Source organism: Carcharodon carcharias, chromosome 1, assembly GCF_017639515.1.
Source record: "Carcharodon carcharias isolate sCarCar2 chromosome 1, sCarCar2.pri, whole genome shotgun sequence".
Classification (NCBI taxonomy): domain Eukaryota; kingdom Metazoa; phylum Chordata; class Chondrichthyes; order Lamniformes; family Lamnidae; genus Carcharodon; species Carcharodon carcharias.
In genome coordinates this window covers 226,056,211-226,072,906 of record NC_054467.1, presented here as the reverse complement: position 1 = coordinate 226,072,906, position 16,696 = coordinate 226,056,211, and the positions used below count along the sequence as shown (strand labels likewise).

Genomic DNA, 16,696 nt, shown 5'->3' with positions numbered 1-16,696 from the left:
CATCACTAGATCCCCCACTATCAACATAATGGGGGTTACCATTGACCAGAAACTGAACTGGACTAGCCATATAAATATAAATGCTAAATAGAGCACCTTCCAAACCCATGACCACCACCATCTAGAAGGACAAGGGCAGCAGCTAGATGGGAGCACCACCACCTGGAAGTTCCCCTCCAAGTCACTCACCATCCTGACTTGGAAAAATATCACCGTTCCTTCACTGTCACTGGGTCAAAATCCTGGAACTCTCTTCCTAACAGCACTGTGGGTGCACCTACACCACATGGACTGCAGCGATTCAAGAAGGCAGCTCACCACCACCTTCTCAGGGGCAGCTAGGGATGGGCAATGAATGCTGGCTCAGCTAGTGAAGCCCACATCCCGTGAATGAAAAAAAAGAAAAAATATATTCTTGAACACTGCTCGTCCACACCTGGCAGGACACAAGAAAATGTTTGACAGCTTGAGCTCTCTCTTGCTGCTACCCACTGTTAACAGACCTATCCTACTACCCATCTGTCTGCATCACAATCTTTCTGCTCTCTCTATTTTATTGATGCAATCCTCGAACAGTTAATATTTTAATTGCTGCTATTATGCTATATCACAGGTTCCTCCTCCTACCGACATCATCACAGCCTTTAAGTCAAGACTCATCTGTACAGTTCCTTGTATGATCAAAGGGGTTGGGTTTTGTCAGGGTTCTCCATCTCCATCATAACTTTGGCAAAAGAAGCTTGAAAACCCTGAAAGATGGTGACGCAGTGTGTAGTTTTCTGGTCTTATTCATGGATGGGGGTCCTGCACCATGGCCCTACACCCTGCACCTTGATTTCTCAATAATTTACAATCCAGCTTTTTATTCAGCTCCAATCTAAAAAGTTAACTGACAGAACATTCACTGATACTGATCCGGTCTCACTTCCCTATTCCTGGCAGAGAAATTCTTTGTATCTATTCTTCCCAGCACTTTGCCTGTTTTATACTCAACTTGTTGAGATCAACATTGAAGTCTAAATTTGAATATCCTGCTGGCACCCACCTTATTCATTCCCTGCAGCATTCTAAACCACATCTTCTTTTCTCCCAGTGGAAACAGTTTGAACCTTTGTCCAATTAACCTGCACCCGTTGTTTCCGCGGGTACACTATAACTACACGCAGCCTGCTCATTGAAATGATTTCAGTGAGCAGCAGTGCTAAGCACACTGCTGAGTGGCTGTCTGCCTGAGCTGGAGGTGCAACATCATGAAAGGCTAGCACCACTTAAAGTTATCCTGTGCTACATAGAGGGGAGGTATCCTGTGGCTGTAGGAAGAAGACTGAATAATGGTGCAACATGGTAGAGAGCATTCTTCAAGGCTGTCCAATGCACCACTGGAGTTGGACTGGAGGAGCAATATCCTCTCTCCACAGAGGAGTCCCCCACCCACCCCCCCCAAGAGGGCAAAGGCAGTGGAAGCAGATGGCTGTCATGTCGACACCCTGACAGTGTAGCCCAGAGTTCAATGACCTCACACATGTGGAGACACTCGAGGACAAGCACGATCAACTCTGCCGTTCTTTCGTGAGATCACTGCCAATCTTCAGACATCACTAATTATTGCCTGCATACATATCTCACAATGGCCACCAGCTACCAAATTCAAAATAACTAACTGAACTAAGAAAACGACAAGGCTTAAGGATAGTCTAATGCCATAGCTCATCCGCATAATGAACAAACTCCAATGGCTGTTGGTCTTTGAATCTTGATAACGCAAATATCCTAATCTGATGATTGGTATGTTATTCTACTCTTGATCTTTCTATCATCTTTGGTATTTTGCCCTTTACTTGCAATGATTGATTGTAAAGCTTGCCTGAATTTGGCCCTTGACCACTAAGGAAGTTGATTTTTAAATAAATAAACCTTTGGATTGTAAAAAGGGAATTGAAAATAGTTTGTTTAATCTCATCGTGGCTTAAGCCTTGAAGTCCAGGTATAATTTTGCACTCCCTCCAAAGGGCTCCCTCCAAGGCCAAGATATCCTTCCTAAGGTGTGGTGCCCAGAACACCTCACAATGTTCTAGGTATGGTCTAACCAGGGTTTTGTATAGCTGAAGCATGACTTTTAAAAAAGTTATTCATTCATGGGATGTGCACTTCACTGGCTGAGCCAGCATTTATTGCCCATCCTAGTTGCCCTTGAGAAGGTGGTGGTGAGCTGCCTTTTTGAACTGCTGCAGTCCATGTGGTGTAGGTGCATGCACAGTGCTGTTAGGGAGGGAATTTCAGGATTTTGACCCCGCAGTAGTGAAATAACGGTGATATATTTCCGAGTCAGGATGATGAGTGGCTTGGAGGGCAACTTCCAGGTGGTGGTGTTCCTAAGTATCTGCTGTCCTTGTCCTTCTAGATGGTAGCGATCATAGGTTTGGAAGGTGCTGTCTAAGGAGCCTTGGTGCAGTGACTGCTGTCACTGTTCATTGGTGGTGGAGAGAGTGAATGTTTTGTGGATGAGGTGCCAGTCAAGCGGGTTGCTTTGTTCTGGATGGTGTCAAGCTTCTTGAGTGTTGTTGCAGCTGAAATCATCCAGACAAGTGCAAAGTATTTCTTCACATTCCTGGCTTGTGCCTTGTAGATGGTGAACAGGCTTTGGAGAGTCAGGAGGTGAGTTACTCCTGCAGGATTCCAAGCCTCTGACCTGCTCTTGTAGCCACAGAGTTTATATGGCTGGTTCAGTTCCGTGTCTGGCCAATGGACTTCTAGCCTCTAAATATAATGACCATTCTATTAGCCTTTCTGCTTATTTTCTGTTCCTGTGCAGGACTTCTACATGATTGTGTGCCTGGACCCCCAAATCTCTCAAGAGTATCACAGTAATCAATTAGGTTGGCTGATAACAGTACAAATTGACTGGATAATTTTGGTACAAGCTCAATAATCTCACTGTTCACAGTGAGCTCATATTTGACAAACTGGGTGGATTACATTATTTCAAAGTATATATGCACACCTCTATGACAAACTTATTGACTGCGCCTCTCTTGAAGCATATCTTTCGCTCCCGCTTGTTAACACACAGAGACTTCTGATGGGTGCAGATGCCATCTCTTCCATAAAGGACAATGAAGACATCAGCATCGGTCCCAGCTCCATAAATGTTGGAAGTGTGAACAGTGATCTCATATGGAACAACTGGAATTGCAAAGTAGAGAAGCAGAGGTTCAGCGTCTGTGCTTTCTTATCGCAACGTTTAATGCACAGACTTAGAAAGACATGTATTTCTTTACAAAAGATTCACCAACTACTGGGCAAGACACCAGTTACTAGAGACATGAAAAAAGGTCTCCTGTCTGCATTTTTTTTTGCAAAAAAAGGAATCACATCATCAGTGCCCCTTTTAACAAGGGAATCCTGCTGTTAGAATGGCCTTAAAATCTAACCATTGAGCTCCTTCAGTTTGACAGTTTAAAATAAGGGGTCTTCCATTTAAGACGGAGATTAGGAGAAATATTTCCTTTCAGAGGTTTGTGAATCTTTGGAACTTTTTTCCCCGGAGATCAGTGGAGGCAGGGTCAATGAATATTTTTAAGGCAGAGGTAGATAGATTCTTGACTAACATGGGAGTCAAAGATTATTGGGGGGAGGCAGAATGTAGAATTGAGGCCCCAATCAGACCAGCCACAATCTTATTGAATGGCGGAGCAGGCTCAAGGGGCCAAATGGCCTACTCCTGCTCCTTATTCGTATGTTCGTATATTTGTATGTTCTTTTGAAAAAAGGCCTTCATTCAGGGATTTCTTTCAAGTTGCAGTGTACCTCTCAAATCCCTGTATGTCATTTGATTTTATAAACAATGGAAGCCTGGACCTGTTGCTGCTGCTTTACTTGGGTGTTCCTTTGGCAGGTCAGGGTGTCTGCCCATATAGAGGTGAGCTCCTGACCACAAAAGAACTCTGACCTCAGGGTTATTTTAAATAGTAATGGTGAGCTCTCCTTGGCCTTCACCGGATTGGAAACAACAAGGCACACATATTTTCAGAAAGTTTTGTCTCTCTTCCATTGCTCAGTGAGTGATGGCACAGACCCAACAATAAACACAAATTCTGGGCATTATCTGTAGCTATTACAGTGCTGGGAAGGGCCCAAGACTAACATACATCCCTCTAGGTATCTACAGCATAGAAACAGGCCACTTGTCCCAACTGGTCCATGCTGGTGTTTATTCTCTACAAGAACCTCTTTCCACTTCCTTTCATCTAACCTTATCAGTGAAATCCTCTATTCCATTCCCCCATTCACGTGTTCATATCTCCAACATTATAAAGGTGTGTATGCTGTGACATGCACTGGAGGATGTATTTCACCATTTAGTATAGTTTCAATATAGCTGCTCTTTAATGGGCAAGCATATTAACACTGCTCTGGGAATGGGAAATTGGAGTGCCACACATGATGGTGGGGATGGTAGAGTGCATCCGAGAGCAATTTTGCAGCCTTGTTCAGATCTGCAGAAAATCCAGTCAGAAGTCTCAAAATCAAGACTCCATTTAAACAGCAACAACGCTCCTTTGGAACAAAGATGTCAAGCTGTCACCATGAGGAACTTCAGCAGGCTATGACTTATTCCTGTTAATTTTTTATTAGCTTTTACTTTTTAGAAAAAACATTGTCAATTTGCAAGATCCCAGCTGGCAGCTGAGCTCATCCTCCAAGTGTTGAATATATTGGTGGAGTTGTATGAGTTGATTGCATTGCGTACATCCAGCAAATAGGGAAAATCAGCGAGGATCCGATTTATGAATGTATCCTAAGCAACTTCCTTCAAGCCCACATCAGAGTGAGCAGAGGAGCAAATGTTTTGATTTGCCTTGGGAAGGGAAAAAGAACTGGATGAGAATGAAAATCATGGAAGAGGGAAAACATATTTGTGACTCCTATGGTAAGGGTAAACTCCTACCAGTTGACTTGCAAAATATGTATGGAACTCCAATTAGTAAAACCCATTTCCCTTTCACTCATGTATAGTACAGAATCATAATTACCATAACGTTTCCCATTCATCCCCAGAAAGCTGAAATTAGATGTTCTTTTAACTGAATTGGCGGAGATTGTCTATATTATTAAGAACAGTGACTCCTATCTCATTTAACCAGTAAGATAGATGTAACATACATGGAATGTATTCTCTAGTCTGTAAGTCTGCAGGGAAGAGGTCTCGTACTATGTATCCATCATCCTCAGCTTTATCCAACCAACGTCCACATGGGAAATGCAGTACTTGTCCGAGAGATGGGGCATCAATTTCTACCCAATCTAAAAACCAGCCGGCACAGCCTCCTAAAATAACATACAGCAACAACGGAGTCAACCATTCAAATCTCAAAATTGGAATTGCACATCAATATATAGAGAGGATTGGAAGCAACAAGGTTTAAGGTCAAAAGGATAAGAACAGACTGAGATGGACAGGTAATGTAAGCTACCCTATGGAAGCAGTCCTGCTAGAGCCATGAACTGGCATCTGTGGAGTATTACTGGCAAAACATAATTATACAGCCGATAACGTTAGATTAAGTTCTAGAGTTTTTGCTTGATTACTTTGGGAGTCAGGTAGAAAATTTCACAGAAACAAAAACAAAAATTGCTGGAAAAACTCAGCAGGTCTGACAGCATCTGTGGAGAGGAAGACAATTAACGTTTTGAGTCCAGCTGACTCTTCATCAGAACCCCAGTTCTGATGAAGAGTCATACAGACTCGAAACGTTAACTCTGTCTTCCTCTCCACAGATGCTGTCAGACCTGCTGAGTTTTTCCAGCAATTTTTGTTTTTGTTTCAGATTTCCAGCATCCGCAGTATTTTGCTTTTATCTTAGAAATTTCAGATTTTTCATCATTGAGGTTTATGTTTTGGTTGAAAAAAATCACAACAGAACAAATGGAATATTGCCCATTAGAAGGCACCCACCCAGGACAAATGCTTCCATGTCTTATGTTCAAGATCAAACTGCTAAGCAGCCAGCATTCGGCACTGTCATTCAGGATGGTGGCAGGGTTATTTATATTGTCCAAGGAACACAATCCCTTTGTATAAAGTTTTGAGAGTGACTTTCACACTGCAGACATCACACTTTATATAAAATGTCAATAAAACGTAACTGAATAACTTTGAAAAAGTATGCAAAAGGAAAAGGAGCCAAGTTCCGTTGTGTTGATTTGTTAGAATTGTAGAATCAAAGGGTTGGATTTTCAAAGAGTTGCAGGGTCAGGGCCTCGTGTGGATGGGCTTTGAAAATCACAGTCCTGGAATTCATATTGGGATCCTGACAACTCTGGGACAGTTTTGAATTTTCAAAGTGCTGACGGGGGAGAGTGAGCTGGAAATGTAGCTGCTGCCAATTAACAGCCCCATAAGCCCATTAAGGAGCTCGTTGAGGGGCCTGTCTGTTTGGGTTCGGAGCTAGAAATTTTTTTTCATGTCAAAGAGTTTGTCACAGGTACCCAAATAAATCTCTGTGGAGGTGTTTTTATTTCAAATCTGTGGAGCCAACTAGCGCCAGCACCAGTGCTGGTGCTCACCTGGTGATCCATGGTCGGTTTCCACTGGTTTGGATTTCCTGGCCTAACGAGGATCTACCTGTTCTAATCAACAGGGCAGCAGCAGCCCCCAACATGGCCGGTGCCTTCCTTTGCCGCTGGTGCTAAGCAGGAAGCTCCTGTCTCCTGGCCAATTAGGCCATTTGAACTTAAAAATAGCATTGTGATAGCGACTCAGATCGGGCAGGGGGTCAGGACCCAAAATTCATTTAGGCGATTGCACAGCTGTGCAACCCCCATTGTTGAGTTTCTGGATTGCTGGTAGCCCAGCAATATCCTAAGAAAATGAAGTGATAAGTGTGTAAGTGTCACTACCACATTTAAATAGAATGTAAAATATCTACCTGTTTCAAGTGGTAGCTTCCCATCCACGGGTTGACCACTAGTATATATACATCAGATGCAAATTAAAAGTCAAAGATCTGGCATTATGAGTTTTCACTTCTACCTCCTTGAGGCACTGGGAATGGGAAATGGACCTCATTGTTTGCTGTAGATTCTTTGGGCTGCACTTTACCTTTCTCAGCAGGGTGAGGGAGGTGGAATGGAAACAGAGGGTCCGCTTGCTCCTTCCCTTCCATCTCTGCATGTTCAACCAAGCATTGGATGGCCAATCAGTGGTTCTCCAGTGGCATCGCCCGATTTAGGGACATAAAATCTAGCCCTTCATTCAGTGTTGGCAAAATGATTCACGATTCATAACTAGTTGGCAAAATATCAGTGCCACACAAACAGGATGGAGAAGTAGGGCTCTACTAATTATGATGAATAAGTTAGCTAGTGATAGACCTCAAACTTCAACTCTTGTTCTCTGATGCTGCCTGCAGGGGCCTGTTGCTATTTCCAGCTTTTCTGTTTACATTTCAGATATCCAGCATCTGCTGTATTTTGCATTTTGGAATAACAAGGGGCAATTCCACCATCTGACCTTCCCAATGAGCAGTAAAGCTTGATAGACTCCATCTTTCAATATTATGCAGTCAGTGGTTTTACATCATTGAAATGAATGGACAAAATGTCACCCACAAGCTGTGCCAAGTCTTTAGCGAAATCTGTTCTCAGTAAATTTCAGAGCAAGGAATCACTCCTTACGGTTTGACCCACTTTGATGAGTACTTGCAAAGAGCATTTATGCAGAATTATTTTCATTCCAAGGAGTGTTATAAAGCAAAATTTGATGCCGAACCATATAAGGAGGCATTAGAACACAACCAAAACCTTAAGGTCAAGGGGGTAAGTTTTAATGTGTCTTAAAGGGGGAAAGGGAGGGGGAAGTGCAGAGAGATTTAGGGAATCAATTCGAGAGCATGAGGCCTAGGCAGCTGAAGACACAGCCGGCAATGGCAGAACAATTAAAATTGGGGTTGCTCAGGAGGCCAGAATTAGAGGCGAGGAGATATCTTGAAGGGTTGTGAAGCTGGAGATTACAGAGATAGGAAAGGGTGAGGCCAGGGAAGAAATTGGAAACAAGGATGGGAATTTGAAAATCAAAACATTACTTAACTGGGAACCAATGTAGGTCAGAGAGCACAGGGGTGATGGATGAATGGGACTTATTGAGAGTAGCAGGGGTAGCAGAGTTTGGATGACTTCAAGTTTGTGGAGGGTCTGGTGGTTGACTCTTCATTATTCAAGTATGTCCAAGCTGTAAGTGATTTCATTGTCTTCTGTGCAACCTCTCAAGACTAAGGAGTTTGATGTGGGGTTAGCATGGATGTCCACAGAACTGGCAGTTCATTTTGTCCTTGTTGATACTCGGGGAATCTTCTGCAGCTGCATCACCTCTGGCAGTTCTCTGGGCACGTCCAATGTCATGAGTTTGACAATGGGGATGGTCTGCAAAACAGGCCGAAATTTCAGTGCTTGCCTGCAGTGTTTTATCAAGAAGTTCATCTGCAATGCAGAAGCCTGTAAGGCTCTTTTTTTTATGGTGAACTTGTATTGTTTGTGTTGACCACCCTGATGTCATTTGCCCTGAGACAGTTCCCCATAGAAGATCTGCTTGGGGACTCTGTAATCATCTGTGCAGTAGACATGGCCTGCCCACCTCAGTTGAATTTTCTGGTGGATGGTTTCCATTGTTGAAGGATCTCATTGTTTGTGGTTTTCTCCTGCCATTAAATTCTCGTGATGATTTTGATGGAAGTGATCCAAGGCTTTTGAATGTGCTGCCTACAGCAGACCCAGGATTCTGCAACATACAGCAGGGTGGTGAGGAGGGTAGAATGTAACGGTCCAACTTGGAGTGCATTGAAATATCAAGTCTAGAGGTGGCAAAGGCATGAATGAGCATAAAGGATAAAGAGGTCAGGCTATTGATAGGGCAGATTGTAAGTAGCCTGTGGGATCCCTGATGTGTCAAATGGCCCTTATTTGTTCTATACTTTCTTCAGTGAGGTTAACAATAAAACCTGAATCACTGGCTTGACATGAACAGGCGTTGCAAGTTCCTATTGCTCCCTTGTACTGCTGAGTTTCCATAAACATCTCCTGAGCCACGAGTTCTGCACTTCAGTACTTACCATAGTTATCATGTCCAATTCGGATTTTTTTCAGTGCTCCAATGTCCACAGCCTCAATAGTAAACTCATCGATATTTCCTTTCTCAAACTTATTTTTGTGACTCTTTGATGCCTTAAGGTTGACAATCCCTGAATTCAGAGGAAAAAAAATGTTAAAAAATCCAGGGACATATGTGATCCGCTGCGAGCAGAGGTCAGGAATGGCAGTGTAGTAATTCAGAGGCCTGTACTAATAATGCACAGAATGAGAGTTGAAGTCCTACCATGGCAGCTTGGGATATTTTTTTGATGAGGTAACAGAACATGTGGATGAGGGTAGTGCAGTCAGTGTTGTGTATATGAATCTTTAAAAGTTGTTTGATAAACTACTTCACATTAGGCAGATTAGCAATGTTAAGCCTCCGGGATAAAAGGGACAGTAGCAGCATGGATGCAAAATAGGTCAGGGATAGAAAGCAGACAGCAGTCGTAAATGACTGTTTTTCCAAATGGAGAGAGGTAAAAAGAAGAGCTCCTCAAGGTTTGGTAATCAGAGCCCTGTTGTTTTTATATAAATTTGATATAAACATGGCCTTGGGTGTTCAGGACACATTGCAAATAGCATGAAGCTTAGAAGTGTAATAAACAGTGAGGAAGATGGTAATAGACTTCAAGGGGGCAAAGGCTGGTGCAATGGGCAAACACATGGCATGAAACCCTATGCAGTAAAGTATGAGGTGATAGATTTTGGTAGGAAGAATAAGGGGAGACAATACAAGCTAAATGGTACAATTTTAAAGGGGGTGCTAGAACAGATAGACCTGAAGGTGTTTGTGCATAAATCCTTGAAGGTGGCAGGAGACCTTAACAAAGCAGTTAACAGGGCACATGGGATCCTGGGCTTTATAAATAGAATATAAAACCCAGGAAGTTATGCAAAAGCTATATAAAACACTAGTTCAGCTCCAGCAGGAGTATTATTTTCAATTCTGGACTCCACACTATAGTAAGGACGCGAAGGCTTTGGAAAGGTTACAGAAAAGGGAATTAGGAAAGCAAAGAGAGGCTACAAAAAATATTGGCAGGTAAAATCAAAGAAAACCCATGGATGTTTTACCAGCACATTAAGAGCAGGGGAATAACCAAGGAAAAGATAGGGCCTATCAGAAGTGTATGTGATAACTTATGCATTGATGCTGAAGATGTGAGCAGGGTTCTCAATGAATACTTTGTCTCTATCCTCACTAAGGAGAGGGATGATGCAAATATTCTAGTTAAAGAGGAGGAATGTGAAATATTAGATACAATAAGCATAATGAGAGAGGAAGTGCTGGAGGGACTGACATCCTTGAAGGTGGATGAATCACCAGGGCCAGATGGATTGTATCCCAGGTTGTTAAAGGAAGCCAGGGAGGAAATACTGTATGCTCTGAGGATCATTTTCCAATTCTCACTAGATCCAGGTGAGGTACTAGAGGATTGGAAGTCTGCGAACATTGTGCCAAATTTAAAAAGGGTGTGAGGGATAGGCCAGAAAATGATAAACCGCTCAGTCTGACTTCGGAGGTGGGAAAATTACTGGAATCAATTCTGAGAGACATGATAAACTGTCACTTAGAAAGGGCAGTGATTGATCAAGGGTAGTCAGCATGGTTTTGTTAGGGGAAAATCTTGTCTTACTAATTTAATCAAATTTTTTGAGGAAGTAATAAGGAGGATTAATGAGGGTAGCGTACTGGATGTTGTCTATGTGGATTTTAGTAAGGCATTTGACAAGGTCCCACATGGCATACTGGTAAGAAAAATGAGACCTCATGGGATACAGGGGGAGGTGGCAGGTTGGATACAAACTGGTTCAGCAGAGGAAACAAAGAGATGAAATTGATGGATGTTTTTGCAAATGGAAACTGATTTCCAGCGGTGTTCCACAGGGCTCAGTGTTGGGACCCTTGCTGTTTATTGTATATGTTAATGATTTGGACTTAACTGTGGGAGGTATGATCAGGAAATTTGCAGATGACACATAAATTGGCTGTGTAGTTGATAGTTAAGAGGATAGCTGTTGACTCCAGAATTATATCACTGGCTTGGTTGAGTGGGCAGAAAAGTGGCAAATGGAATTCAATCCAGAAAAGTGTGAGGTAATGCATTTGTGGTGAGTAAACAAAGCAAGGGGATACTCAATAAGCGGGAGGATATTGAGAGGGGTTGAGGAAGTGAGAGACCTTGGAGTTTGTGTCCACAGGTCCCTGAAAGTGGCAGGACAAGTGGATAACGTGGCAAAGAAAGTACATGGAATGCTTTCCTGTACTGGATGAGGTATTGAATACAAAAGCAGGGACGTAATGATGGAACTGTATAAAATGCTGGTTAGGCAACAGTTGGAATTTTGTGTACAGTTCTGGTCACCACATTACAGGAAGGACGTAATTGCTCTGGAGAGAGAGCAGAGGAGATTTACAAGAATGTTGCCAGGGTTTGAAAATTGCAGCAATGAGGATAGGCTAGGGTTGTTTTCCTGAGAACAGAGGATTTTGAGGTGTATAAAATTATGAGGGGCCTAGATTGGGTAGGTGATTGGTAGAAGGATTGGAGGGGACATGAGGAAAAGCTTTTTCATCAAGAGGGTGGTGGGCATCTGGAATTCACTGCCTAAATTGGTGCTTGAGGCTGAAATGCTCAACTCATTTAAAGGGCACCTGGATCTGCAATTGATTAGATACAGTCAACATGGGTTTATGAAAGGGGAATCATGTTTGACAAACCTGCTGGAGATTTTTTGAGGATGTAAATAGCAGAACAGATAAGGGAGGACCAGTGGATGTGGTGTATTTGGATTTTCAGAAAGCTTTTGATAGAGCCCCACATAAGAGGTTAGTGTTCAAAATTAAAGCACATGGGATTGGGGGTAATATATGCCATGGATTGAAAATTGGTTAGCAGACAGAAAACAGACAGTAGGAATAAATGAGTATTTTCAGAATGGCAGGTGGTGACTAGTGGGGTACCACAGGGATCAGTGTTTGGGCCCCAGCTATTCACAATCTATATGAATGATTTGGATGAGAGAACCAAATGTAATATTTCCAAGTTTGCTGATGACACAAAACTTGGTCGGAATGTGAGTGATGAGGAAGATGTTAAGAGGCTTCAAGGTGATTTAGCCAAGTTGAGTGAGAGGGCAAATACATGACAGATGCGGTATAATGAGGATAAGTGTGAAGTTATCCACATCGGTAGAAAAAACAGAATGGCAGAGTGTTATTTAGATTGGGAAATATTGATGTACAAAGGGACCTGGGTGTCCTTGTACACCAGTCACTGAAAGCAAGCATGCAGGTGCAGCAAGCAGTTAAGAAGGCAACTGGTATGTTGGCCTTCATTGCAAGAGGACTTGAGTACAGGAGCAAGGATGTCTTACTGCAGCTGTACAGGGCCTTGGTGAGATCATACCTGGAATATTGTGTGCAGTTTTGGTCTCCATACCTAAGAAAGGATATACTTGCCATGGAGGGAGTACAGCAAAGGTTCACCAGGCTGATTCCTGGGATGGCAGGATTGTTGTATGAGGAGAGATTGGGCCAACTAGGCCTGTACCCACTGGAGTTTAGAAGAATGAGAGGGGATCTCATTGAAGTGTATAAAATTCTGACAGGACTGGGCAGACTGGATGTAGGGATGATGTTTCCTCTGGCTGGGAGGGTTCTAGAACAAGGGGTCACAATCCTAGGATACGGGGTAGGCCATTTAGGACTAGATAAGGAGAAATTTCTTCACTCAGAGGGTGGTGAACTTGTGGAATTCTCTACCACAGAAGACTGTGGAGGCCAAGTCACTGAATATATTTAAGAAGGAAATAGATTTCTGGACTTTAAAGGCATCAGGAGTATGAGGAGAGAGCGGGAGTATGGCATTGAATTAGAGGATCAGCCATGATCATATTGAATGGCAGAGCAGGCTCGAAGGACCGAATGACCTACTCCTGCTTCTATTTTCTATGTTCCTATTAAGGCTTCGGACTAGGTGCTGGAAAGTGGCATTAAAATGAGGAGCTGGTTTCTTTTTTTCTCTTTTTTGGCTGGCGCAGACACGATAGGCTGAACAGCCTCTTTCTGCACCGAACCTTTCTATGGTTCTAACTTTTCTATGGTTCTAAAAGAGATTTACTGGAATAGTTTCAGAGACGAGGGATTACAGTTAGGTGGATAGATTGGAGAAGCTGGGATTGTTCTCCTAAGAGCAGAGGAAGCTAAAAGGAGATTTGATGCAGCTGTTTAAAATCATGAAGGGTTTAGTTAGAATAAATATAAAGAAACTGTTTCCGATGGCTGGAGGGCCAATAACCTGCAAGCACAGATTTTTAAAATTCTTTCATGGGATGTGGGCGTTGCTGGCAAGGCCACCATTTGTTGCCCATCCCTAATTGCCCTTGAACTGAGTGGCTTGTTAGGTCATTGCAGAGGACAGTGAAGAGCCACCACATTACTGTGGGTCTGGGTCTGAAGTCGCATGTAGGCCAGACCAGGTAAGGACAGGAGATTTCCTTTCTTAAAGGACGTTAGTGAACCAGATGGGTTTTCACAATAATCGATGATAGTTGTCCTGGCCAACAGCACTGAGATTAGTTTTATATTCCAGATTATTTCAGAACCCCTTATACAGTTGTGGAAAGACACAATGTGCTGCACACTACCGAGGAGTGTCTCCTCTACAGACTAAGTGGCGGACTAATCACCTTAAACTCAGCAAATGAGGTGGCTATCACTTAGCTTTGGGGATTTGCATTGCTAAATAAATAAAAATATTCCAGGTTTGTTCATTGAAGTTAAATTGCACCAGCTGCTGTGGTGGGATTTGAACCCACATCCCCAGAATGTTAGCTTTAGTCTCCAAACTACTAGCCCAACGACATTACCACAACATTACCATCTCCCAAGATTTAGCCAATGAACCAGTGGTTATATGAGGAAAAACTCATATCTTCTACTATTTACCCATGGCAACTAGTTGGCATGTGCCAGGCTCTTGCCAATGCAGTTCTACAACGAGTCACTATGATGTATAAGAGCATACCATATGGGAAGCATTAATGCTCCCTGCCAGTTATCATTCTGCTTAGCATCTTATCCTTCTTACCTGTGTCATCCTTCTCACCAAACAGGGTGATGAACACATTGGCATCTGTCCCTGCATTTTTCTTCTCCCCAGTTTTTACCCTTACAGTGTAAGTGGTAGACTGAGCTGTTAGGAATAAAAAGGTTTTGGTTACTTATTGGGCTGTGTCTAATTTCAATAACGCTTACTAAAACCAAACAAGCTTTGGTGGCAACTGGATGCCAGGCTGGGTCAGTGTCCGCCTCCTTCATTGAGATACACTGCCGACAGAAAGTACGTGCATATATATAGCATCTTTCGCATCCTCAAGACATCCCATAGCACCTCTTCATCAATTAAGTACTTTTGAAATGTAGACAATTGCAACATAAGAAAGCACAGCAGCCAATTTGCAGATAAGAATGTCCCACAAGTCATATGGTCTGTTTGGTGCTGTTGTTTGAGGGCTAAATAGAAACATAGAAAATACAAGCAGGAGTAGGTTGTTTGGCCCTTCAAGCCTGCTCTGCCATCCAATATGATCATGGCTGTGCTCCCATGCTTTCCTGCATGATGCCTTTAGAGTCCAGAAATCTATCTATTTCCTTCTTAAATATATTCAGTGACTTGGCCTCCACAGCTTTCTGTGGTAGAGAATTCCACAGGTTCACCATGCTCTGAGTGAAGAAGTTTCTCCTCATCTCAGTCCTAAATGGCCTACCCCATATCCTGAGACTGTGACCCCTTGTTCTAGACCCCACAGCCAGAGGAAATATCATCCCTACATCCAGTCTGTCCATCCCTGTCAGAATTTTATATGTTTCAATGAGATCCCCTCTCATTCTTCTAAACTCCAGTGAATATAGGCCTAGTTGGCCCAATCTCTCCTCATACTAAATTCCTGTCATCCTAGGGATCAGTCTGGTGAACCTTTGCTGCACTCCCTCTATGGCAAGTATATCCTTTTCATAGGTAAGGAGACCAAAACTGCACACAATACTCCAGGTGTGATCTCACCAAGGCCCTGTACAGCTGCAGTAAGACATCCTTGCTCCTGTACTCAAGTCCTCTGGCAATGAAGACCAACATACCATTTGCCTTCTTAACTGTTTGCTGTACCTGCATGCTTGCTTTCAGTGACTGGTGCACAAGGACACCCAGGTCCCTTTCTACATCAACATTTCCCAATCTATCACCATATAAATAACATTCTGCCATTCTGTTTTTCCTACTGATGTGGATAACTTCACACCACATTATACTGCATCTGTCATGTATTTGCCCTCTCACTCAACTTGTCTAAATCGCTTTGAAGCCTCTAAACACCCTCCTCATCACTCATATTCCCACCAAGTTTCATGCCATCAGCAAACTTGGAAATATTACATTTGGTTCCTTCATCCAAATCATTGATATATATTATGAATAGCTGATCCTGTGGTACCCCACTAGTCACCGCCTGCCACCCGGAAAAGACCCTCTTATTCCTAGAGCAGAGCTTTATGGCCCCGTTTTGGCGGGGACAGGGTCGTAAAATGCGGCGAGACATTCTAAATGCCATTGATGACAGCGGGAACGTAAAATCCAGCTGTCGTAAAATTCTGCCCCTACTATCTGTTTCCTGTCTGCTAACCATTTCTCAATCCATGCTATATATTACCCCCTATCCCATGCATTTTAATTTTACACACTAACCTCTCATTTCGGACTTTATCAAAAGCTTTCTGAAAATCTAAATCCACCACATCCACTGGTTCTCCCTTATCTATTCTGTCCTCAAAAAGCTCCAGTAGGTTTGTCAAACATGATTTCCCTTTCATAAGTCCATGTTGACTCTGATATTTTCTAAGTGTCCAGAAACTGGGACAATAAGAGCTAAAATAACACTGCCTGCCAAGGCCGGGCACCCCTTGCCACTGGAGGGCCAAACCTCACCCCCTCCATCTTGGAGGACCTAAATAACTCCCCCCCCGCCCCCAAACCCCGGCCTGGAGAACCAAAACCCTGGCCTGGAGGACCTAAACCGCACTCCCCGCCCCTGGATTGGAGGCCCTAAACCCTGGTCTGGAGGACAAAAATCCCCCTGGACTGGAGGACCAAAACCACCCCCCCAGCCTGGAAGACCAAATCATATTGTACCCGTTCACATCTATTTGTGCTGTTAATTTGGCTACCTTATTGTGAATGCTCCACGCATTCAGATTCAGGGCAGAATCGTCCATGTCCACTGGCATCAGGCATGTTCAGTGGCAGGAGCAGACAAGTCACTGTTGATGCTCACAATGGATGATGGTCGAGGGGGTGGGAGAGGAAGGTTTAGGATCGACTGGGAGAAGTAGAGGAAGAAGTGCCGAGGTGGTGAGGCTGGGAGAGGAAGAATTAAGGTGTTGGGGTGGGAGGGGGGGCGAGGTTGAGAAGGGAGGGAGTACAAGGTGGGGGGGGGGAGGAGGGGGTAATGTGGGAGAAGGTGGCAACTGGGGAGGTAGGTGTATGGGGGGTAGAAGGTGTAAGGGAAG

General features: G+C 43.4%; 1 protein-coding gene across 1 annotated transcript in view; it reads right to left on the bottom strand.

The window, feature by feature from the left end:
* The window catches only part of loxhd1a (lipoxygenase homology PLAT domains 1a), a 287,997-nt gene that overhangs the window by 60,290 nt on the left and 211,011 nt on the right, over positions 1 to 16,696 (bottom strand). The window contains exons 28-31 of the mRNA XM_041183529.1: positions 14,223 to 14,327; positions 9,108 to 9,236; positions 5,164 to 5,328; positions 3,002 to 3,183 (exon numbers count right to left, since the gene is read on the bottom strand). Coding sequence (XP_041039463.1) covers positions 3,002 to 3,183; positions 5,164 to 5,328; positions 9,108 to 9,236; positions 14,223 to 14,327 — 581 coding nt within the window. The remainder of the gene's footprint in view (positions 1 to 3,001; positions 3,184 to 5,163; positions 5,329 to 9,107; positions 9,237 to 14,222; positions 14,328 to 16,696) is intronic.